The sequence below is a fragment of the Mirounga angustirostris genome, unplaced genomic scaffold (genome assembly GCF_029215605.1).
Source record: "Mirounga angustirostris isolate CCGP_5_RB_7025 unplaced genomic scaffold, mMirAng1.0.hap1 SCAF_3, whole genome shotgun sequence".
NCBI classification, from domain to species: domain Eukaryota; kingdom Metazoa; phylum Chordata; class Mammalia; order Carnivora; family Phocidae; genus Mirounga; species Mirounga angustirostris.
The window spans coordinates 150,794,873-150,820,757 of NW_026991711.1; the positions used below are offsets into that span (position 1 = coordinate 150,794,873).

A 25,885-nucleotide genomic window follows, 5' to 3' on the forward strand; every position below is an offset into this window, starting at 1 on the left:
GTTTGTCAGAAGGGGCAGATGGGAAGAAAAACTCCTTTCTGCATGCACTTCATATACACTATTTCATTTGATTTTCACAACAGGACTTTGGCAATGAGATTATAACTTCCCTTCTACAGATAAAAAAATTGGACTATTGGGGTTAAGCAATTAAGTCAAGGTCATCCTGGCGGTAAATAATGAACCCAGGACCCAGTCAAACAAATCTGTTTGACTCCAGCCATGCATGTTTTACTAACCCCATAATATCTAACAAACATATTACCTGGGAAGAGTTTCCCTGATTAGCATACTGACATCAATCTTTACAGGAAAGATAATGAAGGTAGAGGAAGGGGTGAGTGGCATGTAAAGCAGTGATAAACGTGTGTGTGCATCCCATGACAGAGGCAAACATGCTTTCATGACATGCAATGAATTGGAGTTCTGAATTTTGCTCTCTTGGCTCACCTATCTTCCCTGTATCTATACTTTCTGGGTTCTGTTTGCTTTGCCTGCCACGTGCCTGATCCCACTTATATCAGTGCTTCACATCCCTTCTGGTTGTTCTGGCAAGACATGTTTCAGTTTTCTGTAGCAGTTGCCAAAACAAGCATTTCAACATCTGGAAATCATCCTCCATCACTTTCACTGGTAAGATACATTTGCCTTAAAAGGTAGTTCCCATATAGACCCCCTGAGATTCCACATTACCTTTGAGTAACAGCTCTCCAATATTCTCTGGTTATATTGGAACCCACAGACTGCAAACTCTGGCACTTTCTATCATGTTAGTAATGACATATTTTATGAATCAGTGTTATAACATCCTGAAGTTAAAATAGTTTAAAAGGAAAAAATTAAAACAAATGATCAAGCAAACAAAAGAGCACACACACACACATACACACACACAAATTCTCTGGATTCCTTAATGGGGACAACCATACCAGAAACTCTATTTTTTAATCCATAAGATATGATCATTGAAAATCAATACCACTAATATAAACTGCAAAAGAACAATGAAATGAATATATAGAAAAAAACAACAAACATACACTACCAACGTAAAGTTCTAGTTCAAGACTTATCAGTAGAAGGACTTAAAGTTTACTAAAGATGAGCCTCTTTTGATAGGTAAGCCATAATTCATGACGGCTACCATTACTTCTTCCACTGAAGCGAGTTGTGTTTTTGCCTGGATGAATCAGTTCCACAAAATGACCAGGCACTTACTGCTTTGCATTTTGCTCCTTCTACCTGCAATGAGCCTTCCACAGCCTTTCACATACCCAATTCCTTCTGATCCAGATCTTCACACAAACTGAATCCACCTTATGTAAAGTAGTCCACTCTCCAGAACAGCACTGTCCAAGAGAACTTTCTGTGATGACGGAAATCTTCTACTATTTAAACTATCCCATTCAATAGTCACTAGCCATACTGGCAGCACTTAGATTTTAATTAATTTAAATTTAATTTAATGTAAGTAGCAGTAAGTGGTTAGTGGATATTATACTGGACCACACAGCTCCAGACCTTACTTTGTTTTAGTTCTTTTATGACTATTATTATAAAAAATTATCTATTTTCTAAAATATCTTGTTTACATATTGTCTTATCCTGTTGTATTAATTTTTATTTGTTGCTGTAACAAACGGTCATAGACTTAGTGGCTTAAAGACAACCCCAATTTTTTATCTGATAGCTCTGGAGCTCAGAAGTCCCAGATGAGTCTCACTGGCTAAAATCAAGGGGTTGGCTTTCCTCCCATGGGTGTCAGTAGGGAATTCATTGCATTGCCTTTGTCAGCTTCTAGAGGCTACCTGTATTCCTTGGCTCATGGCTCCATCCCAGCTTCAAAACCAGTGACATCAGGCCCATCCATCTCATACTGCTGTCTCTCTGGTTCTTCTATCCAATTCCCCCTCCCACTTTTATATTGTATTCATTTCTTACTGCAGTTGTAACAAATTACTACAAATTTACTGGCTTCACACAAATTTATTATCTTACAGTTCTAGACATCAGAAGTCTGAAATGGGATACAATAGGCTAAAATCAAAGTGTCAACTGCGCTGCACTCACTCTAGACACCCTAGGAAAAAATTCATTTACTTTGTCTTTTCCGGCTTTTAGAGGCCATTTGCAATCCTTGACATGTGGACCCTGCCCTAATTTTTATAACCAGCAGAGTAGCATCTTCCAATCTCTCTCTCTGATTCTGACCCATGCTTTTATTGTCACATCTTCTTTTGCAACTGCATTTCTTCTTCTTCCTTCTGATTACGTTGGGCCCACCCAGTTAATGCAAGTTCATCTCCCTCTCTTGCAGTCAGCTGATGAGTCTCCACAATGCCATCCATAAACTTAATTATCCCTTCCCATGTGAGGTAACACATTCATGGTTACAGGGATTAGAGCATGGGCATCTTTGGAGTGCTGTTAATTGCCAGCCGCACCCTACAGGAGAATTCCTGACCACAGTTCCATGTGGTCAGAGGCCTGCTCACTGCTACAGCCCCAGAGGCAGGGAATGTGGCTGTCACATGGCACTTGATAAATATTTGTTAAATAAATGAATTTTAAGTTTCCTTTTTTAAGGAAATAATTCTTGGCTATGGATATTGAAGACTGTAGAATTTAAAAAATAAGAAAACAAAAAACACCATAAAATTATCATTTATATTACATTTGAAAACAAACCAATATATTGTTTCTTCTCTTCAACATATTTTTCCTTTCAGAAGGACTTGCCAAGACTTGGAAGTTTCAAATATGCTCAGTTTTCTGATATATATTGATGGCCTTGCCCCCATATATTAATTTTAAAAGAGTCTGGTTAGTCTGCTTTGTTGGAGAGATTGCCCCAATGAGACACATGCATTAAATGAGCAGAATGTTATCACACACTGATGCATTAATAGAAAAAATTAATGTTATTTTTGTATACCCCAAACATATATTGATTTGTTTCAACTGCATTTTTGTGCCAAATATTTGAATCTGTTATCTAAGAATAAATTCCATTAAACTGACAGTATAAAATCTCATTATCATCTGTAACTTCCAAAACAGCTAGTACAAAATCCAGTACTAATTTACATGAGGGAATATAATAAGCATATGCTCTATTAAGTTACTGTAATAATTTGCAATAAAATAGTGAAAATATGATTGAGGATTAGTTGCCATGGTAGCTAAAAAATACCATCTGGTAACAAAATGGAAAATTCGGCTTAGGCAACTGTTAATATGACTACGTAATGGTTCTGACTACTTCTCATTTTTCACCCATGTCCCCAATGGACAACACTCAGCACTCAGGCTATAATGAAGCAAGCAGTTAAATATTCTGTACTATTTAATGAAAAGTATATATAAATATATAGATATCTCTCTCTCCCATATATGTAAATATATGTATATATATATAAAGATGTAAATACAAATAATGCTAATATGTTTAGATCACATTAAAAGTTGTCCCAATTTGCTAACTTTTAAAAAGATTTGTTTCTTCTGTGTTTATTAAAGCATATACAAATAATAACACATCTAGAAGTTTCACCCAAGACAAAAGCAAAAAAACGACAGTGGTAGAGAAGAATTGAAAACATTCATTGAGTTAACAGAGCATGTTAAAGACGTTTCAATAAAAAGGCCCAAAAAGAACAGAAATATCATTTCCTCATTCATCTTGAACTTTAATCACACAGTGTTCTGTTATCTTCTTATGCTAGAAGAGGTGATATTTGCACCACTTTGCCAATGTGACTGGACAGAATGGACAGCAAAGAACCCCAACCCAGACTACTGTCTACTTCAAAGTGTATCTCACACATGCCAATAACAGGAAGTCTGGAACGTAATGTGCTTCAGATGACAAAAATAAAATGTGGGCTAATTCTTCGGTGAACTAAATGTTTTGTGGTATCCTGGCTTGAAATAAAACTTTGCCAAGAGTTAGGTCAAAATGCCCTATTCTCCCTGGTATGTCCTGGTTGGAAGAAACAACTTGCCATTTTTACAATCAGTGAAATGGCTGAAATAATAAACTATTTTTATCTGATATTAACTATACTATGTGATTATTCCTTTACCTAAATAGGAATAAAAAGGTTTATTTGTGACAACTAAATTTTTAAAACATTCCCATTCTAGGGGCACCTGGGTGACTCAGTCAGTTAAGCGTCTTCCTTCACCTCATGATCTCAGGGGTCCTGGAATCCTGGAATCGAACCCTTCTTTGGGCTCCCTCCTCAGTGGGGAGTCTGCTTCTCCCCCCCTTTGCCCCACCCCCACTCATGCTCACAATCTCTCTAATAAATTTTTTTTAAATTTTAAAAATCTTTTAAAAAATTAAAAAAAAAATCCCATTCTATATACTTGCTTTTCCTTCTCTCTTGACAGACTGAATTCAGTGAGGGCAGGGAGTGTATCTTACACTGTGGTACTCCCAGAGCCTTGTACAGTAGCTGGAACACAGTGCATATCCAACAAATACTTGCTGAATTTTAATTAGAAAGTCAAAGTCTTTAGGTCATCATACCAGTAATTAATAGAAGGGTCTCTGAGAATCTGCACTGTAATACCTAACGAGATGTGCAATGATTGACTCCATAGTAATGGCTTTATTGAGTAATTTATGGAAATTTGTGTCATTTTTTATGATAACAAGTATTCTTATCACATATAGATTAAATATCACCAAGCCAAGGTGGATTTTATGCAATTTGCTTATATAATCCACTGATCACAGTCCTCTACTTTTGTACAAGACCTCATCAGCACTACAAATTATTTCCTAGCACTAAAAATATTCACACTGCAGAAACACCAGCAGATTGTATCCATCATTTCTTAATAACATCCAATAAGTCCTTTAGAAAATAATACAGAACTAAAATTGGCTGAGTAGAATTTTACTTAAATATGTACTTAAATAACCACTATATGAAATTAGTTCAGAAATCAATATATTTGAACATATGAGAAATCTAACCACTGGCAATTTTGCTTTGGTTCTTAACTATTTGGAAAACTATTCTCTCAAAGACCTTTGAGAAAGGTCAGAAAACTCCACACTATAGGATCCAGTACCTTTCTTCTATTGCCCTTCCCTTGGATCTCTGTGAAAAAATTACCATTGATCTGAGAACCTTTTTTCTTTTTTTCAGATTTTTAAAATTTATTTATTTGATAGAATGCAGAAAGTGAGAGAGAGAGAGCACAAGTTGGTGGGGGAGCCACAGGCAGAGGGAGAAGCAGACTCCCCGCTAAGCAGGGAGCCTGATGTGGGGCTCCATCTGATCCCAGGACCCTGGATCATGACCTGATCCAACCGAGCCATCCAGGCACCCCAATCTGAGAACATTTCTGATGGTTTCCACAGCAACACCAAATTCTCCTGCCTGCTTCCTCTCTGAAACCTTCACTCATTTTCTAACAGCTCCAGCCAATTTTCCCCTTTCCTAAATTTACTTCAGCCTTATTCTCAAGAATTAATGTATTTTTGTTCAGTGTTTATGTATCCTATTTCTTAGCTTAATTATTTCAAGTGTTTACTTTGCCGACTAAATTAGAAACTTCCTAAGGTGAGGAACCATGGCTTCTAGTTCTGAATTTATTAATAAATACATAGATTGAGTGTACCATAGCACTTGGCTTGGTACACAGAAGTCAGACAAATATTTTTTATTGTAGATTGATTCATTATCAATGGGCAGCATTTACATAAATGTAAAACACTTCTGCAGGTGATTAAATCTTCAACTCATTTGTAACTACCTTCATGGAAAGATGAACAAATGTTTTGATAAAAAAAATGTCAGTACAGAAGGAAGAAAATATTTTCTTAACAAACATTTTCATTGGAGATCCTCCTACTGAAAGTGTTTGGTGTAGATGTCTGGTTTTTGTGGCTTTTAACTAATTTATAGACCAGCTTCAGCAGATCTGCACACATGCTGTTATCTATCTATCAGTTCTCTTTATAAAAATTTACAGCTAGTTGTATCTCTCATACTAGGACTCTATAAGTAAGAAGACCATTTCTTATTTCTCTTTCTACTTCCAGTGTCTGACCTGGAGCTTAGAATCCAGGGATTGAGGAAGCACACAATAATATTTGACCAGTGACTTTTTCATTAATTTTATAATCAGCAGAGTGTAGAAAGTCAGGACAGAAAACCTAATAATTAAAGGTGTCTCACTGAGTGCTAAATCCGCATAATTTTTTCTTTCCAAAGTAATTTTTGGCTTTTACCCTGTAACACATCCTGTGATTGCATCTGTTTTCAACTCTATGCAGAGTCCTGCTTACAAGGTTTCCTGTTTCATCTCAAGTAAAATTTTTAGTTGGATAAATTTAAAAGTTGCTTGTTTATTTCCTCATTACAGCTCTTCATGATAATCCCCAACTTTCATGTCTGAAAAAATATCTAAAAAAAAAAAAATCTAAACTTCTACAAGATCAAATGATACTTTCCCTAATCATTGCCTGCCACAGGTTTGGTCTCACTGAGGTCTCTAAGAATGCAGCACTAAACAAACACGATTTTCATGTAGTGTGGAGTGCTTTTCTTTTGACTAAAACAGTCTCGCTCCTTTCCTTTTCTCCTCTGTATAAGATACAATAGAAAGAGCTGTGGATTGGGAGCCAGAAAACCTAAGTTCTATATCCCTGTCCAAAATCCACTGCATCATTTATCTTTTGTGAGTCTGTTTCCTCATCTGTAAACTAAGGTTCTTAGGTTTTATGCGTGCATCAAATGAGTAAATGTATTTTGTGAACTGTACAATCCTACTTAGAGTGTGATATTACTCATAGAGGAAGCTAACTCTACAAATAAATGTCAACTGAATATAGACCACTGGCCTATACAGAAAACCCCAGCCTTACCTCTGAGAAAGGGAATCTCTTTGAATCATTGTGATTTAGTAATATGTGGTGGGGGTGGGCAGGGTAGTTAGGGATGGATGGAAAGTTGAAGCTGACTGTCCAAAAGAATAGCATACCACCCAGCTGGAAAAAATAACATTATGCATCATGATGCAGAAGCATTTTGAGCAACTGTCTGACAACCAACATTCTCAATAAAAACAAGTAATTTACTGATAATTTAATCTTTGCATCACGTTAGCCCAAATAGACCTATAGTTAGAACAGTTGGTCCCGAGGGCCATTCCAAGATATGCAATTTAATTAGTTACATTAAATGGATTTAATTTTGTATTGAATTGAAATTGATGCATTAAAGTAACTGAAACATTAAAATGAAGCAATAAAAATAATGTGTTCAAGCATGAGCTATCACAACCTTCCACTCCTGCCCTTTGGACCCCAAACAGACCGCTTTCACCTGCACCTACATCTGCATCTTCGCCTCCTTGCTTCTAGTGTCAAACATATAATAATCCCATCTCCTCTTTGAGACTAACCTCTCTACCTTTACACGCAACGCTGTGCCTTTCAGAATTGTGGTTAGTCTTTATTGCCCTTTCTTTCTGTACCTTCAAGATCTCCCTCTCCCTGGGACACATTCTCTCAGACTATAAACATCCCATTCTGTCATCTGAAAATAAAATAAAGCAAAAATCCTTACTTGACTCTACCTCTTATCCCAACTATGGTCCTGTATTTCTTCATGACTTCACAACTCAGCTTTTTAATGGATAGGGAAAGAAAAATAATAACCTACACTTGCTATCTCTATGACTATTAAATACAGAATTTATAGATAATCAATCAATAAATTGTCTAGAAAATCACATTTCCGGGGCGCCTGGGTGGCTCAGTGGTTAAGCGTCTGCCTTCGGCTCAGGTCATGATCCCAGGGTCCTGGGATCGAGCCCCACCTCAGGCTCCCTGCTCCGTGGGAGGCCTGCTTCTTCCACTCCCACTCCCCCTGCTTGTGTTCCTGCTCTCCCTATCTCTCTGTCAAACAAATAAATAAAATCTTAAGAAAATTACATTTCTAATAATGAATAATTCTACCTTCCCTTCTATGCTCCAAGACATTAAAGTAGCTATAGTTTTCTGCAGTTTTTTGCACTTTTCCTGCAAAACAATGCTGATTAATGCTTCTGAGTATTTCTTCATGTCTTTTTTTCCTAACTGGATGCCATCCTCCTCTTGCTCCTCTCTTGTCTCCTTTCTGCTGGTTACCACACATCCATCATTTATGTTTGGGGTCACTTGCTCTCAGAGGTGAGCTGGATAACCCTATGCACTCTTTCTCATTGTATTCATTATAATTGTGTTTTACTTTTTGGCTCATATGTCGACTCCCCTCATTACACATGTCCCTTAAATACTGGATAGTGTGTTAATCATCTTTGTGTCCCTAAAGCCTGACTAAAGTCACTATAAATAAAATAGATAAATTATAAAATTAACTTTTGTTTCTATTCTGTACCCAATTTGTGTGCTTCAGAGTATATATTTTTATGAGGCTTCACACAAAGAGGCACATAAATATAGCTAGCCTTTACATAAAAGCTGATTCAACTTTTTTTAAGTTTGCTATTGATATAAAAACTTCAGCAAGATTGAGTAATATAATTAGAAAAGAATCTGATAATTAACTGAGAAAAGCCACTTGATTTTAAACCATCAAAAATATATTTTGCTTTAATTATTAACCACAAACATTTATTGAGTATCTACAATATGCATAGCACTGGAAATGCATTTAATTTTCTGGGTTTGAGAGATGGTCTTTTTTTGTGCATTTTTATTTAAATTCCAGTTAGTTAACATACAGTGTACCATCAGTTTCAGGTGTCCAATTTAGGTGTGTACATCCAACACCCAGTGCCCATCACAACAAGCACTGTCCGTAACACCCATCACCTATTTAACCCATTGAGAGATGGTCTTTATTCTGAAGGAGCATATGATAAAACTAAAATATCAATGACATTTATTGATAAATGAACTAAAACAATGGACAACACAGAAAAGGTTCTTTCGAGTACCAAAGGTGTCACAGAAAGGGGAAATGCTGTCCTGTAGACGAAAAGAACAAAGACGTCTGGGATCATCAGAAAGTTTTTAAAAGGAGGCACATCAGACCCAATTATGATGTGAAGGACTTGGATGTATGAAAGACAGGATGGGAGGCAGATGAAGGAGATAATGGAGTGAATGCAGGGGAATGACTCTGCTCTGGTGTTCCCTCCTCTCAGACCTTCCCTGACCTCCCATCCCAGCCCTCCACCTCCGAGGCAATATGTGGCAGGAATGTCTTCTGGTGCCCCTAGGATCCTCTGCCTGCCTCCATCTCGGCACAGACCACACAGTATTGTCCTTTATTTTACTTGTGCCCGTTTCATGGTTAGCTCCTTGGGGGCAAGGATTAAATGTTTCTTTCTGCAGCAGTCAGTAAAGTGCCTGGTAAACAACAGGTACTCAGTAAATGTTTACTGAAGTAATAAATAAATGAAGGAAGGCAAGTAAGAGCCTCATAGGTGTATAGTGGGACGATCTTCCTCTGTAGAGAAAAGCCAGTCAAAATTACCATCACTTGAGATTAGAGCATTATTTCCTTTAATAGAAAGTCAAAAATTTCAGAATCATCTGAATTAAATTCCAATGTCACTAACACAACTTTATAATGACCTTGGAGGGGGATTTACATTCCCCCCACCAGGAAGTAAATTATTACCAAGTGCTGTAAAATGACCAAGTAGATCTCACTTATTGAAGAGTACATTTGTCTAGAATCTGACAGTTTTCTCCCACTGGCATCTCTGATTTGAACATGGAGGTGAGCATTTGTGAGTAGTATTTTTTTTATTTTTTTCAGATTTTTAATCTAAATATCTCATGCACCTGAATTAGATACATAGTTATTGTAAAGACATTAAAAAAAAAAAAAAAGGCTGTTCTCTACCCCCAGAATGTCTGGGAGTAAACTTCTAGCAGGACTTGGGAACACAAATGTTTAGAAGACTCAGTCAGTACTACTGAAGGAGGAAAATTGGGAAAAGAAGCACAGAAATGGAGTCTCATTTTCCTGAAGTAAAAGGAGGGCAAGCAGTATGTTATAACAAGTTCTGTGTTTAAGAAATATTAGTGAAATAAATCAAACCTTCTAGATATTCAGAGTAAACATGTACATATCTTCCAAAAAACATAATTGCAAAAAATAATGACTCAAGAATAAGAATAAAATATGGATTGAAAAACAAGTATGACCATCCCATAATCTACTCCTCACATGTAAGCCCATAACCTTTTCATTCTCCTTTTTCTCCTTTTTTTCTTTGTTTAAAGTCTGGACAGACTAGCAGTTTAGTATGTCCAGTCATCAGGAAAAGCAAACAGTGTCTCTGCCACAAAGACAAGTCCATCAGCTCTAAGGGTGAGAGCCTAGGATACTGCTGAACTCTGACCACCCGCCTCACCAAAAAATATCCAGAGAACATGGTGTCTTACGGTTGTAATGGTGTAATACAATACATGATACGTTTACACATTTTCTCTGTTGTTGGAAAGTTCGAAATTATCTGAAACCTACCTAATTTGAGGCCATATTACTGTAAATTTTTTTCATAACCTCCTCTTAGAAATTTTGCCTAGCTCTGTCGGTTAAGCGTCTGACTCGATTTCGGCTCAGGTCATGATCCCAGGGATGTGGGACAGAGCCCCATGTCGGGCTCCATGCTGGGCGTGGGGCCTGCTTAAGATTCTCTCTCTCCCTCTCCCTCTGCACCCCCCAAAAGAAAGAACTTTTGCCTAGAAATTTTGTCTCCTTTTAGAAACTTCTCTAGAAACTTTGTTGTAAAGCCATTCACTGAAAAGCAGATCATTTTCTGAAGTTATATATTGGAAGTTGTATTCCTGAATGAACGAGAGTTGGGTCAATAACTAGAAACCTGGAAAAAAATTTCAAATACTTTTAAAAGTACAGAAACACATTATCTACAGAGATTACGCATGATTGCTCAATCTACCAAAAGTGTACATGAGATTCTTCACAGGAGTATAGCACAAATCTAGCCTATGTGGAGTAAAGTTTCTGTAATCCTTCTATAATCACAGACTTTCAGAACAGGAAGAACTGCTCTGGATAATATATCACAAGTTTCACAAAAAAAAAAAAAGAAAGAAAGAAAGAAAGAAAGAAAGAAAGAAAGAAAGAAAGAAAGAAAGAAAGAAAGAAAGAAAGAAAGAAAGAAAGAAAAAGAAACTGAAGGCCAGAGAATTTAAGTCACTTCCACAAAATCACCCAGTTAGTTCATGATAGAACTGCAATTGGAATGCAGATTTCCTGTCCTGGTCCAGTTTTAATCTAGAAGTTTTCTTTAAAATTATTTCAACAATTTATTCATGAAAGAAAGTAACAGTCTATTTAGTTGAAGCCCTCATCTCTTTAACTGCATGTTTCTCTCCGTACAAGTAGAGAGTCTTAAAATATACCGGAAAGTAGACAGGCCTGAGGGATGATGGAACCTTTGTCTAAACACTTGGCTCATATTGCTGTGGATATTTGTCACCAGTTTAAACTTTTAGCTCAAAGTCACCTTCTGACCTTGGGAAAAGGGATACCATGCTACAAACAGACCCTCAGAGCTTCACTTTGATTTTGAGACAGGCTTCCTGATGAGAGATGAATAGGGGAAAAGTAATGATAATAGTGGATTCAGCCGTCTGCCAGGAAGCTATGTTTTTGCTTGTGGAGAGACTACAGTCCAGTTATATCACAAAAATCATGTTTTCTTTTTCTGTTTGTTCTGTTTATCCTCTAGTCAAAGCCTCTGTTCTAATTTTTTCCTATTTAATTCCTATTTGGGGGCTTTGGGATGTTCCTAGATAGTTATATAAGAAGGTATTTTACTTTCCTCAATTCAAGGTTTAAAAAAACACCCTAACTTGCTTTCTTTCATGTCAATGGAGAGTCTTATATTCCTTTGGATCACTAACATTATTATTTACTTAAAAGAAAACATTTAGTTTGCATTCAGCTAACTGTTCCTCACAGTAAAGGCATGCTAAGATAATAACACTACCCCTATATTGGCCTTTATAGGTATCAGGATTTCCACACATATTATGACTTCTTTATTTTGTACCTGTAAGATAATAAAAGAAAAAGTATTATCCCTATTTTATAAATGAGGAAATTAAGGCTCCAGAACATTGTATTTATAAGGAATTTATAAGGAAGGAGTCCCACTTTATTCTAGTCATCTGCTCCGGGCTAGTGCTCTCTAAGTCCTATTGCCATGTTGAGTTAGTAGAAGCTGAGTGAGCTCACACACACACAGCGCCTTACTCTCCACTGACCACCCAGGTGGAGGCACATGCCATACCTCACAAAAACATTGCCCAGGGTTTAAATAAGTCTGCCTTGACATCAGTAAAATATGAGGTGGGTAAACAGAAGTTTTATATATGAAGTAGAGTTTCACTTTTCTTAAACAACTCTACCTGAACCAAATGTGCAAACAGTTGCTAAAATCATTATATTAGAAAAAAAGAATAAAATTAAATGAGTAAATGTACTGCCAAGTTGGTGAAATGCATCCTAATACCAAAGTATAACTTTCAGGGGTTTTGCTTGTTTGCTTTTCCTAACTTGCTTTGTGAATAATCAAGAGTTGGGCAGAGGCCTGGCTCAAGGAAAAAACATGAGATAAATAAAAATTATTTATTGCCATTTCAAACCTCCCAATTATACCTCTCCCTCCTAACCTCCCATTCTACCCCTCATGCCTAGAAGTCACTGCTCCCCCATTCTTCCTCCTATTACACCTAGTAACTTGGAGTGGATTGATAGAAATTATTTCAGTTATGGAGAAATAAGTCTGCAATTGCCTAATCAGGGAATCCATCCTAAGTATTAATAATATCTGCTTTTCTTTAGTGACTTTAAAGTGCCAAGAATTTTGACTCAATTCTTTAACATACAGATGCAAAAACTGAGTTTCAAAGATGAGTAACCTGCTCAAGGTCACACGATTGCAAATGGCAAAATCAGGACTCAAATATGAGACTCCAAAGACCCATGCTTTATTAACTACTTATTGAAAGTAAGTGGAAGAAGTTTGAAATGTAGAAATTGCTAACTGTTAAAGGCCCTAAGTATTGAAAAATGTTAATAGTTGGGAACTGAGGTAATTTCCTAGAATAAAAAAAAAACTCACTATGAAACAATGACCTGTTGTTCTTTCTGTCCATAGGCCCGATTGACAGTATATACGCTGTTGGCTCAAAAAAAAAAGAGAGAGAGAGATAGTATCATGGTAGTGTCTATTTCTTTATTCTAAAATGGCTATGTTTTAGGTAGATGGGGTAAAAAAAATAGAGAAATTAAAGAACAAAAATTAAGAGATGTCACAAACTTCCTCAACCTCTTTGAAATTCTCTAAATAAATCTCACAAGACATGATATGGGTACAATCATGAAGTCTCACATTAGCTTGGTGCCTTACATTTTATTGTATTACAATGATGCTAATTGGCACCCTTGCATACCCACAGAGAACCCATCTTTCCATGCACTTATGCCTTCCATATGATGCACTACCACAGGGTTCTATCCTAAAGAAACTCAAAAGTCCTCTTCAGAAATAGTGGGAATGTGGTAGGCAAATTTCCATTTTGATTATACGTAGGCAAATTCTAGTTTCAATTAGAATGGATCTGAAATGATTCTAATGTCTTGACTGTGGAACCCTCCATGGGCAAGTACAGAATGTCCATGACAGCCATGTTTCATCCGCCTAAAGTGTGAACCGCAGAGTCGACCTGATAGTAGGTTTTCACCCAGGGCCACGATGTCTGCTGAGTCTGATGGCCACAGAATAGTGGAAAAAAGATTGCAAAAGGCAAATTACCACATAATTGGTTCTCATTGTAAGGGAGTAATACTATTAAAACTGTGCATTAGAATAGTAACTATAGTAACTATAGGGAGCATGTGTTGTATATTAGTTTCTCATGGAATAGGAAAGAAGAGGACACCAAACAGTTAAGTTTTGATAGGAGGTCAGGCTCCAAGGAAAAGTCTGTAATTTGAAGCAAAATTTGGGAAGGTGACATCCAGGTGGAGCTGCAGTGGGAGACCCTGATTCTCATGCAGAATTCTCAATGCTTTCCCTTCAAACAGAAAGGATCTTGAAAGCATATTTTCCTAAAACAAAACAAAATAAAAGTCATCTATTTTAAAACTGTTTTTCTAGAACTGAACCTGCTCAGGACTCTGTAACATTGCATCCATGGAACAGATGTAGAAGGAATACAAGGTAGCTCAGGTAAGTGTAACTTTGGCAAGTTTATGAAACATACTTATTTATATGCTGAATATGCCAAAATATTATTTAAAAATACTAGCTTAATTTTCATAAAAATACTAATTTAATTTTATTTCATCCTCCTCCCTGTATCCAAACACAAGCACTGCCAATGGAACTTTGAATGTATTCACTGGTTAATCTCTATAGCACTAATTCTGTTTCATTTTTGTCTCATTCTCTACATAATTACCCCACTTTTTTTTTAAGTAAAATAAACAGATTGTAAGAAGACTGAAATCTTTCCAGGCTAATGAGAACTCCATTTGTTCAGGAATTTATTAGTTGTTTCTCAGCAAAATGCAGTTCAGCTTTACTATGCTTAAGGGAGAAAAATAAAAGCACAAATACATGCCTAATCAAATCAGTAGATGTCAAGATTTGAGGGGAAATAGGAAGTGGTTAGAGAAAGAAGTGATATTTTTTATGAACACTCAGAAAGACATAACATTTGTTAGCTCCTTAAGGCTTGAACACAAGATCCCTGAGGAAATGTTCAGTTGTTCCTCCTTCAAGGGCCCAAGTCGTTTTTTTTTGTTTGTTTGTTTGTTTGTTTGTTTGTTTTAAGTACAAATTTGTGTAAAAGAAAATACTTATATCAGAATCACTCATTTGCCTTGGAATGACCAGTATCCTTCTTCCTTCTCAAAATAAAGTATAAACCTTCCTTATAAAGCTTTAGAGGTTTTGTGTTTATAGCCAAAGACCAGAAAATGAGGAACTTCTTTTGCAGTTCATCTTCTATGGTAAGCAGTTAACCTCACTGTCCACCAGTCCATCCTACCAGAAATTCTAGCTCAAAAATTAGCAATAACTGGGACACCTGGGTGGCTCAGTCAGTTAAGCGTCTGCCTTCGGCTCAGGTCATGAGCCCAGGGTGCTGGGATCAAGTCTCGCTTTGGGCTCTTTGCTCAGCGGGGAGCCTGCTTCTCCCTCTGCCTGCCGCTTTCCCCTGCTTGTGTGCACTCTCTCTCTCTGACAAATAAATAAAATATTTTTAAAAAATTAGCAATAACATGAGAAAGATGATTTCTGAATTAAACTGTAACTTAATCATTTCTTCAATATAAAGCTCTGCAAAGAATGAGAGAAAAATGGCTTAAAAATAACTTCAAACTAGCGTAAAGGAATCTGATAGATTCTTCTTCCTCAGGAGGAAATAATAAGCATATGGCTGCTATTTAAGATAAATGAAAATATTAAATCTCTATAAATGAATTTATTTGCAATGGAACCCATCCATATTTTTAGAGTTCCATGATGAAAAAATCTGAAACTGATGGCCACAGAACCAACATATTGAATAATACAGATTTAATTAAAAGAATTATTAGCTACAAATAACCTGGTAAGTTTCCATATGCATACCTCCCTTCTAAGTCAAACCCGTCATTTTGTTTAAGTTTAAAAAACTGAGAAGAAACAAAAGTGCAGCAAAGTAAGGAAAGTGTGAGTGAGTGTGAACCATGTGCCTACTTCCTACACCAGTTTCTGCTTTCTGGAGTAATCCTCCCAAAAATCTCCTGGGAGTAAAAGGAGTGAAGAAACCAGCATCCTTTGGAAAATGAAGAGGCTTGCTGAACAGTCTGGGAAAAGATGGTCACCCCCATGACTGCATCCAAATAGTCCTGGGAGCTGCCTTGTAAATCCCTGTGTCGTGAAGCAATTCCTCTCATTCCAAATACAACCCAGGGCAATGCAGTGAGGAAAATAAGCTTCCAATTTTGAATAGAGACTTTTATGACTATCATATTTTCAGAAAATAAACTCTGAAACAGACATAGCTGGTAGACAGGCATGAGGTAGCACTGGGGCATGGAAGGAATCGTGGTTGGCTTGCTCACACACTGGAAACCATTGCAGAGAATGAAATGTGTGTGTGGGGTGTGAAATGGGAGAGGTGGGGTGATGCTTCAAACCACATGGCCTTGAGACAGTCTCCAATGGAAAGATGTTTTTGTTTCTTTTGTTATTTCCCATAGTAAACCTACACAAGGAGCCAATACAATAAAGCTCTACTGTTTGAAGAGTAACATTTTAAAATGGGTTTAAAATATAGCCCAGTTAGAAATTAGTTACATATTTTGATGTATTATCAAAATAACCATAATACAATGGTAGGTAAAATTTGCATTTTAAGTTTTACACTAGGCTTTCATCTCTTTGAGAGCAAAAGTTGTTTCTTTTATTTTTCCATAATATCTAATATTTTCATTCTCATAATCACCTAATAAGCATTTATTGTTATTGCTATATTATTAAATAGTAATGGAATAATAGTATCAACTATCATCTAATGAGCTCCTGCTATTTGTCAGGATCTATACTACATAGGTGGTTTATATACATGATGGTCTTCATAATAATTATTTGAGGTAAATATTATTATTCCAATTTTGTAGATGAAGAAACTAAGAAATAGAGAAATAAAAAATATTGCTCAAGATTATGCAAATTTGCAAAAATTGAGTTTGAAGTAAGTGTGCTAGTACTTGAATAAATGGTGGAAAATTTTTTTTAGATTTTCAAGAATAATATTCAATTGGTATATATGCATGGAATAACTATCATGTACCTAATACATAAAATGAATTCATAACATGGAGTGGAATCAAAAGCAGAGGTAAGAAAAGAAGGAAAAGTGCATGTGTGTATATGCAGTGGGAGTTGGGAACTACAAGCAATTTCTTATTTTGAGGCAGAGAGTGACAGCTGATCTGACTAAAATTCTAGAAATGAGCCAGATCATAGAAGGTCTTATATGCCATGCTTAGGAGCCCTGAACATTATTCTTTATGGGAGTCAGCAGAAGGTTATAGGGCTGGTAATGATGTGAGCAGATTTTAGTTTTATATCACAGTGGCAACAGAGGGGGTCTATATACCTGTGAGTAGGAAGTGGCCACATACGAGGCATGGCAGGGAATTTAAATGTTATTGCAATAATCCAGGGATTTGATGTGGGCCTGAACCAAGGCATTTGTAGAAGAGAGGGAGAAGAGGTATATTTGGGAAGTATTTAGCAGATAGAATGGTAAAATTTAGTAACTGATCAGAAAATATGCCACTAAGGTTTGTATCTGTGATGACTGAAATCAGACTGTAATATCACTTTCTGTGTCTCATTTAAGTGTTCTAAAATTACCTTCAGGTAAAGTTCCCAAATGATCTGCCTAAGAGTACCATCAGACTGACAGGAGTGTACATTTTCCCAATTTTAGATGAGGACCCAAAGGTTTAGTGAGGCTAAAACATTCTTTGCAGGTTGCAAAACTGCTAAATAGCAGAGCAAAACCAAGTGTCTTCCCAGTGATTACTTGACTGGGCTTACTTTCCTTACTAAAGTATGTATACTACAATAAGGCTATGACACTTATGATGCAAGCAACATTTCCACTGAGAATATATTTGTTGTCTCTTGAAACTGAATTATAAATTCTGATTGAGCAGACACCCAAAAAAGAAAAAAAAAGAGAGAGAAAGAGAGAGAGAGAGAGAGAAAAGAACTGTGAGATGTCTTTTCTCCTTCCCAGGAAAAACTTAAAAAAGAAAAGCATGTAAACATTTTTGAGTTTGAACATTATACCACAGAGCTACAGGGACAAGGTTCCATTAATTTATTAATATTAATTCATTAATATTGTTAACATTGCTACCTTCTATGTAAAAGGCATGTGGATAAGAAGAATCTTGCACTATTGTGATTTCTCTTATACACTGTTCCTTAGTGAATATATTCAGTATAAGATGAAAACACCTTGATTTCTTCTGAAGGACTTAGTTTAGAACATATCAATAAAATATAATAAAAACACTATAGTTGCCAATGTGGCCACAGTTTTAAGGCAAATTTTCCATATGAGAGTCTGCCCCCTCCAGCAAATGCCAAAAGTAGATACTTTTTAAAATACTGACTATCATGACTCAACAGTCTTACAGGAAATTTAGATGAAATCCACATGGAAAGAAATTAAGAGAAAAACTGAATTGTCAATATCTTCCCAACTCCATTGTTTTATATAAACTTGCATAACTTGCCCAAATTTATACAATGAATCAATTAATAACTAACAATTTTAGTCTCTTCCCCTACCATTACTACATCTCTCATATGTAAATCTAAATTTTTTAATGTTGTGATCTCAGAGCAAAAAATGGTAGATCAAAAAATGGCTGACATTTAAACATTTTATAAATGTGATAAAAGGCCAAGTGATGATGTATGGACTGTCCTTCAAGTAGGAGCACATTGTTTGATTAAATAGATTTCTTTCTGTGATCATAGATTAACATGATTCCAATCTTGTAAGTCCAAGCTCCTCAAAACAAAGCTTTCTCTTTCTGTTTCTACCTCATTTCCAGCATTATGTGCATTTCTGGAATGATCAACACAATGAATTGTAGGTCTGCAGTGACAGTGCTAAAAGTATGAAGAACAGGAAGTAAAAGAGAGAAAAAGAAATATATTCACCTGAAAATATATTTTAAAAACATGTGCCCACTGTATAGTAGAATGATTTACCTAAGCTCCTATGAAGAGGATTTGGGCATCAAGTTATTTTTCCAGAATTGACAGTGAATTTGCAATGGTTTATCTATAAACTTTAATTAGGCAGACTTGTAACTGAAAGGAATAACTGGAGTAGCAAGTTACTACCAAGTCACAGTTGTGTAGTCTTGGAACAAGAAGCCAACTGGTCTACATCAAGATCAAAAGAGTCTTAGGCAGAGATGTAATACAGTGGTTAACTAACATGAATCAGAATCACCTAGAGAGCTTCCCAAATTCCATCCAAACCTACTAAATCAGGGTATTTGGAAAGGAGAGGAGCCTAGAATCTATATTGGTAACAAGCTCTTCAGATGATCATACAGCCAGCTCAACATGGATCTGTGGATTGTTTACCTACTAACCTAAAGAGTCATGGTCAAAGCATATGTTGTATTTGTCAATATAAAAAAATTATCTGTATCAAAGCACATGGATGACAGTCTGTTGAGCATGGCTGACTCTTGGTTTTGGCCCAGGTGGTGATCTCAGGATCTTGAGATTGAGCCTCCCATCAGGCTCTGAAGCTCAGTCCCGAATTTGCTTAAAAGACTCTCTACCCCCCTTCCTCTGCCCCTCCACCATGCTCTCCCCTCTCTTTCTCTCTCTTTCAAATAAATAAATCTAAAAAAATTATCTTTTATCTCTTCATCTACAGTCTACATATACATAGAGAGATATACTCTTCAAAGTAAAGCCTCATTTTAGTTTGAATAGAAGTTATAGGTACTTCTAAATTTATCTGGAAAGAATTAGGAAGCAAAGAATAAATGCCATCCAATGTTCTTGGCTTATATACTACTCAGAAATGAACAATAACCAGGGTAGATCTAATCACACAACTATATCCTGCCCATTGAAACTAGAAGATTGTTCCACTTAAAGTGGCTGACACTCATTGTGGTTGGGATTATAGTTGCTTCCTAACAGCTATTGTCTCTTTTATAGCCTTCATAACATAACTCCATTCAGTAGAGTACATAGCTAGTGCTACCTAGCTAAAAGACTACATTTCCTAGCCAGCCTTGTAGCTTTGTGTGACTATGTGAGTAAATTTCAGCCACTATAAGTAAGTTGAAATGGAATGAAGACCTAATTATCTCCATGAAAAAAGAATCACCACCTTTGTCTCTCATCCTCTATCCGGATGCCTGGAAAGTAAATGTAATGGCTGGAACTCCAGCAGCCATCTAGGAGTGTAACTTCAAGGATTATACCCTAGGGATATGAGAGTAGAGAACTAGAAAGAGATTGAGACTTTGGTGACTTTGTAGAGCTAATATACCAGCTTTTCATTACTTAACTAAAAGCTTCTTTTAAAAAGAGAAAAAAAAAATACATTTTTTTAAACTATTGCATTCTGCTAGATGCAGCTGAACCTAGATTAAAACGTCCATGATAAAAGAAAAGTTTGCATGTCCTACATGATCCAAAGTATCTATTTCAATAGTAATGTGTTTAAAACAATTTATGAGTGATCAAGTATCTTAAGCTATGTATTCATACTCTCTACTTCCTTTAAAATGATCTGATCCAAGTAATACTGAGCAATAAGCATTTGTTTCTTCAAATTTGTATTTTCACGATGAGATAAATGGCAGATATAGCATAATAAAATACAAGAGACCATGATATAAAAAGGACTGTGAGCCCCTCATCTCTTAGTAATCAGAAGCTGGGTTGGGTCCAGGATATCACTGTAGAGTTGCAACAAGAGGGTTGCAAATTTATGGTCCATGAGCCAAACTTGGCACTCAAATATTGCATTTGGCTTATGCAATGCTTTCTGAAAACGTTAATTTTGAATGCCTTAAAGTGGACATGCATCTTCAGTTCTCCACAGACCCATCATTCCCTGTTGATGTACACTCATTTACTTCACTTATTTATGCTACCTGCCTGGCCTCTGAAAATAAAATGGTACATTTCTGCACCTTCCCTTCTCTCTGTTACTTCTCTGTTGTTGAAATCAGTGATTCATACCCCTTGATTCATACCCCTTCATACCAAAGATGATTTTCTAAGATTAAGTCTGTCCATTTCTAATAGCAAGAGTGCATATAACTCACTAGGTGTTAGAACTTTGTTTAGGAATGTAAAAATTACTACAAATGCACTAGTATTTTCTTCTACAAAAAACAAATGGGAAATCTTTTAAAGCACCCCACCACCACATCACAAACACACATACCCAAAAACTCATGAAAAGCTGATTTTGCCATCTTAACTCTGATTCTGGTTACTTAACAGTTTCAACTAAAGTTAGCCCAACTTCCTTTCAGTTTTTAGGAATTTATTTTATTTTATTTTTTCAGTTCTTAGGAATTTAAAAAACCAATTCAGTTCTTAGAATTTACTAACAAGTAGCAATGTTTGGGCCTAAAAGGCCTAAAACTTGATTTACTTACTTTTATCTCATCATTCATAAGTATTTCTATCAAGCAGGCACTATGCTTATGTTTACATTTCTGGTAAATAACCACAGTCAAATAGATGAAAAATATGAAAGTTTGTAAATATCCACTTACATGTGATAACACGTCTCTCCATTTCAAAGGGGACATATTTGTACGCAAAGTCAATACCACATTATATGACTTAGTTATAACTAAAATTTGACATACTTGTTTTGCATGTGTACCTTAGATATTTCTTTAGTTTAAAGCATTTACCTGAACTTACTCTTCCCCAAACTTAAAATCACGTGGAGTTTCAAAATTCTGACTTGTTTATTAAGCTTGTGTCAAGCCTGAACAGGGGAAATAAAGTATTGCCAAGTATCCATTCAATATAACTGAAACCAAAATAAGTTACGAAACTCTGAGTATACTGGATTCCTGAATTCTTTTCTAGATTACCTTTAATTAGGGCCATACTACTTTCTTTTGCTATTGAATTTTTATACATATATTCTCCTAGGTCGAGTAATAAAACAGAGGAAATTATTTTTTGCAATGTGAATGCAAGGAATTATACTTTTTTCTGTAAAATCTGATATTTGGGATTCCAGTTGCTGTGCTGTTTGGTTATATTGGGGGAAGAGAGGTTGGTTTGGAGATGGGGACAGTTTTGCACCTAATAACAAATTTCTAACTTTTATGTAAATTAATACTAAGAAAAATTAAGCTCTCCTTATTTTTCAGAAACACCTACAGAGTAATTACAACTATTTGGGGAAGTCTGTTAACATATAGCCTATTCCATATACCTTATGAAACACTCCTTTTGTTTATTCACATGTTCAATTATTTCCACACTTTATAAAAGTAAGTTACCTATTTTAAAATATACTAACAAGGAACGTTGTGTTAATTAGGTTTTAAATTAAAGTTGTTGATTGTTTTGGTGGGTGAGTGGAGTGAACTGTCCCTTTTATAATTAGATTTGCTATTTCTATTGTAATTTTTCTGTGTTTTCTCTCTCCCCTTTCCTGACTTCTACTTCCCAATTATTTTCCCCACCCTTCCAAACAACGGATGTTGTTCACACCATTACAAAAAAACTCAAGAGTTTTACCTTTTGTCAATTGCCTCGTTTTTGAAAACATAAAAAGTAACATAAAAAGTTCCAAGATTTTAGAAAGTGCCCCCTCTATGGGACTCTGGACAGATTGTTGGGTATTCATCTCACATTCTTATTTTCACTTCGAAAATTATTCTTAGAACCTGTGGCCTCTAGATTAATTTTATGATCATCTTCAGAGCAAAAAGACTCAGTAGTAGGTATTAAAAAATATATACATACATATATGCATATGTCTGCATATTTACATATACACAAAAGTATATATGAAAGACAATAACAGAAAAGTTTAAATGTGCTAAGTTTTAAAAACTTGAGTTTGATGTTAAATAGTTATGAAAATCTGTAATGGCCTATTATGAAAAAGAACATGTCTGGAGAATAAGGATTTAATAATCAGTGGAACCAAATTAAGTATTTTCTTATATTCTATAGGAGCCAGGCATTTTTGCTTAACCATACCATACAACCCAACCTCACATGAGCAAATTGCATAGGAAAAAAAAAAGTTGGTAACCAGGCAAGGTTCATCTTAAAATAGGAAAAAAAAAAAAGGAAAATGAACTTGCGTCTAAAGGATAATGCCCATGCAAATGCTCCATGATAAATACATTCTATATATAAGGCATGCTGATTTGCTGCCTTCCGCCATCCAGCAGGGAACCACCACTGTCCTGATAATCAAGTCAGTAGGGTGGGAAAATACCACTGTTTAAGAAATCTGGCTTCTATCAGCCTCTGTCACGGAGAAGTAAAGGAGACTGGCTCTCAGTAAGCAAAAGTGGTTTTAACATCACAAATGAAAATGGGAAAGAAGTAAAAGTCTGTAAAGAGAGAAGAACAAGGAGCCAAAGACAAAGAAAAATCAGTTATCAGAGTGGCTGCAGAGGTTTTTCTAAACAAAGAATTGTATGAAGCAGCTGAAGTTCAGTACAAAAAAAGACTCCACCCTACCCAGCTTCTGCTGCGACTTTTCCTCGCTCTGAAAACTCCAGCCCACAGAACAGAACTCCTCTGACTTAAAGTGCCTTTAGTGCTCCGTTTTAAGCACCCTTCTTTTAAACGTCCCACTCTCCACATTCAGGCAAAAGGACTTATCCTAGACTCTCCCAGAAATATTCAGTAGTATACTCTGCCCCATGGCAGATGTAGAAGCTCCAGATTTACAAACAGCCTGACTGTCTTCAGATCCATTTCCCAGGTGCAAATCTGTCAGCCCCCTTCTCAGCTTCAAACCAGAACTTCCTCTTCATGCTCTTCCTTCCCGAGGCTTAACATTCCACCTATTTCCCAAACCGTGCAAGAAACACCACAAGCAAAGCAAACGGCAAACTCACCATCCTCGCCTTCTTCCTGGGCTTTTATTGAGACAAACTGCCCTAATAAAACAGTCAGAATGAGGAGAGGTCTTGCTTCCACCCAGTTTGCCATCATGTCTAAATATTAGACATGTGGGTCCTCCTGGGAGTGAAAAGTAGATTCTAAGGTTATTGTAGCACCATGAAGTCAGCTGCAGGCTCTTTCAGCACCAGCCCCGGGGCAGCCTTTGCAAACCCCCTTTTTCAGCACCAGCTCCAGCACAGTCTGAGAAAACTTTTTTCAAGCGATGCAGCTTTAAATAGGAAGAATGCTGCCTCCACTTCTTTTCCTGCCCCTTTTCAGCTTGTTCAGGCTCATAACCATCCAGTGTCTGCCAAGCAACGGTCTGATTGATGGTAAACAACCAAATCAGAACACGCGCCTCCTCTGTGCCTTGAACTGTCCCTTCTTCATTTATGTTTTAAACATAAATGGGGGCTTAATCACAGAAACAAACGTTTATTTCTTTCTCTTTTTTTCTTTTCTTCTTCTTTTTTTTTTTAAGACAGACTGTTAGAAGAAAATAGTCCTATTCTCCCCTCCCTAATCCTTCCCCCAGACACACCCCTTCACTTTTTCCCTATAAGCTGAAAAAGACATTAGGGAGGAAATACAGCCTTTTAGCCTAGTTTTTGGAGTCTAGATAATCCAGGACTCTCGTCCACCTTAAACTTGCAAAGGATCAAATTTTAACCTTTTCTTTTTACTGAAGAGGAAGTATTCTTGTCTCCCTGCCAGATTCTGTTTCTTTGCCCAGATTTTGTAAGGGGACCATTAAAACTGTGTCCAATTCAAGTCCAGGTGAAGAAACTGTTTCAGACAAATTTGTGATGCGTCATACTTTAAGATTATCTCCAGATTTCTCCACATCTATTGTTTAGGGGAACACATCTGCAGGTCCCTCCTGTCCCAGAAAGTTTTATTCTGTTGAAAACTAGTCTACTATGTTCCCGTAAAGGGATGGGAAGTATACCGCATTTGGACGCAGAAAGTCTCGCTTCAAACAACAACTCTGCCACTTACCAATTTCATAAACTGCGCACTCCTATTTTCTCATTTGAGAAAAGGGCTTTGCCCTAACCAGTGTACAGGGTTTAGTGACACTAAAATGAGTAATGTATTATTAACTAAGTTCCAAATTACAAAGAGCTACATAAGAGTAGATGGTGGTGTTATTATTCCTACACCAGTTTTTCAGGGACTGTGGCAGTTCCAATGACACATGCTATTTAACAGCAATATTCATAAATATTGGGGCCACTTCTCATGCTTGCCAAGATCTTAATGACCTCAGAATGTTCTACATAATCTAATACATTTGCTACCTTGACTCCACCTAGAATGGCTATGCTATATAATACAGGTGAGTCAACGGTCTATAGTAACTCAGCAGTGATCAGGCACCTTGCACTGTGCTAAGCACTGAGGGAGACAATGACCCAAAAGAAGTGAAAGCCATGCCTGTTGCCTTTAAGGAACACATGTAGATGCTAAAAATGCTTAAAAAAAATAAATTTACATGAAACAAAGAAATATAAGCTGAAGCATATAAATATGTGTGGGTGCATTAACCCCAGGAGGAATTCCGAGAAAGGAGAGATTATAGGGCACGATTAGGTAAGTAATGCCCTGTCACTTTTTGTAGAAGAAACCCAAGAACCTCTGATTTTTAGCTTGGAGCTAGAATCTCTGGAGAAATATTCCAGTCAACTTTACAAGCAGCTCTAACGCTGCACCTCTCAGTTTAATTTTTCATTTTTATAAGAAAGATTAAAAACACAATTCAACCTCTCACGGTTCCCTCCAGTTTCAGCCTCTTCTTCCTATCAAACCAAAAGCATATGGTGTGACAGGGACATAGTAAATATTTTCAGGACAGCTGTGATAAATTAGCTCATCTTGCGAGCTGTGTGACTTGGGCTTTTCCTCTGTGATCGGCTTCAGGATCCTACATTACAACTTGGAAAAAGAGTAAAACGTACACAGGTGTTGACCAGGTGTGTTGGTTGCATTCAGTATAGAGGACTCAACCATTTCTTAGTCCTTGAAGAACTGATTCTAGGTCTCGGTGCTTAAGTGGGGAGCTCAGAAATCCATCACAATTTCAAGGAAGCCCCTCCCAAGTGTACATATTATAATAATAATGCCTCCTGGGTAAGTTTGTACCAAA

At 36.5% G+C, this 25,885-nt stretch overlaps 1 protein-coding gene across 1 annotated transcript in view; it reads right to left on the reverse strand.

The window, feature by feature from the left end:
- Positions 1-24,111, reverse strand: part of COL5A2 (collagen type V alpha 2 chain) — a 142,918-nt gene extending 118,807 nt beyond the window's left edge. Inside the window, exon 1 of the mRNA XM_045868367.3 lies at positions 23,694-24,111. Coding sequence (XP_045724323.1) covers positions 23,694-23,790 — 97 coding nt within the window. The 5' untranslated portion in view covers positions 23,791-24,111. The remainder of the gene's footprint in view (positions 1-23,693) is intronic.
- Positions 24,112-25,885: the final 1,774 nt, after the last annotated feature.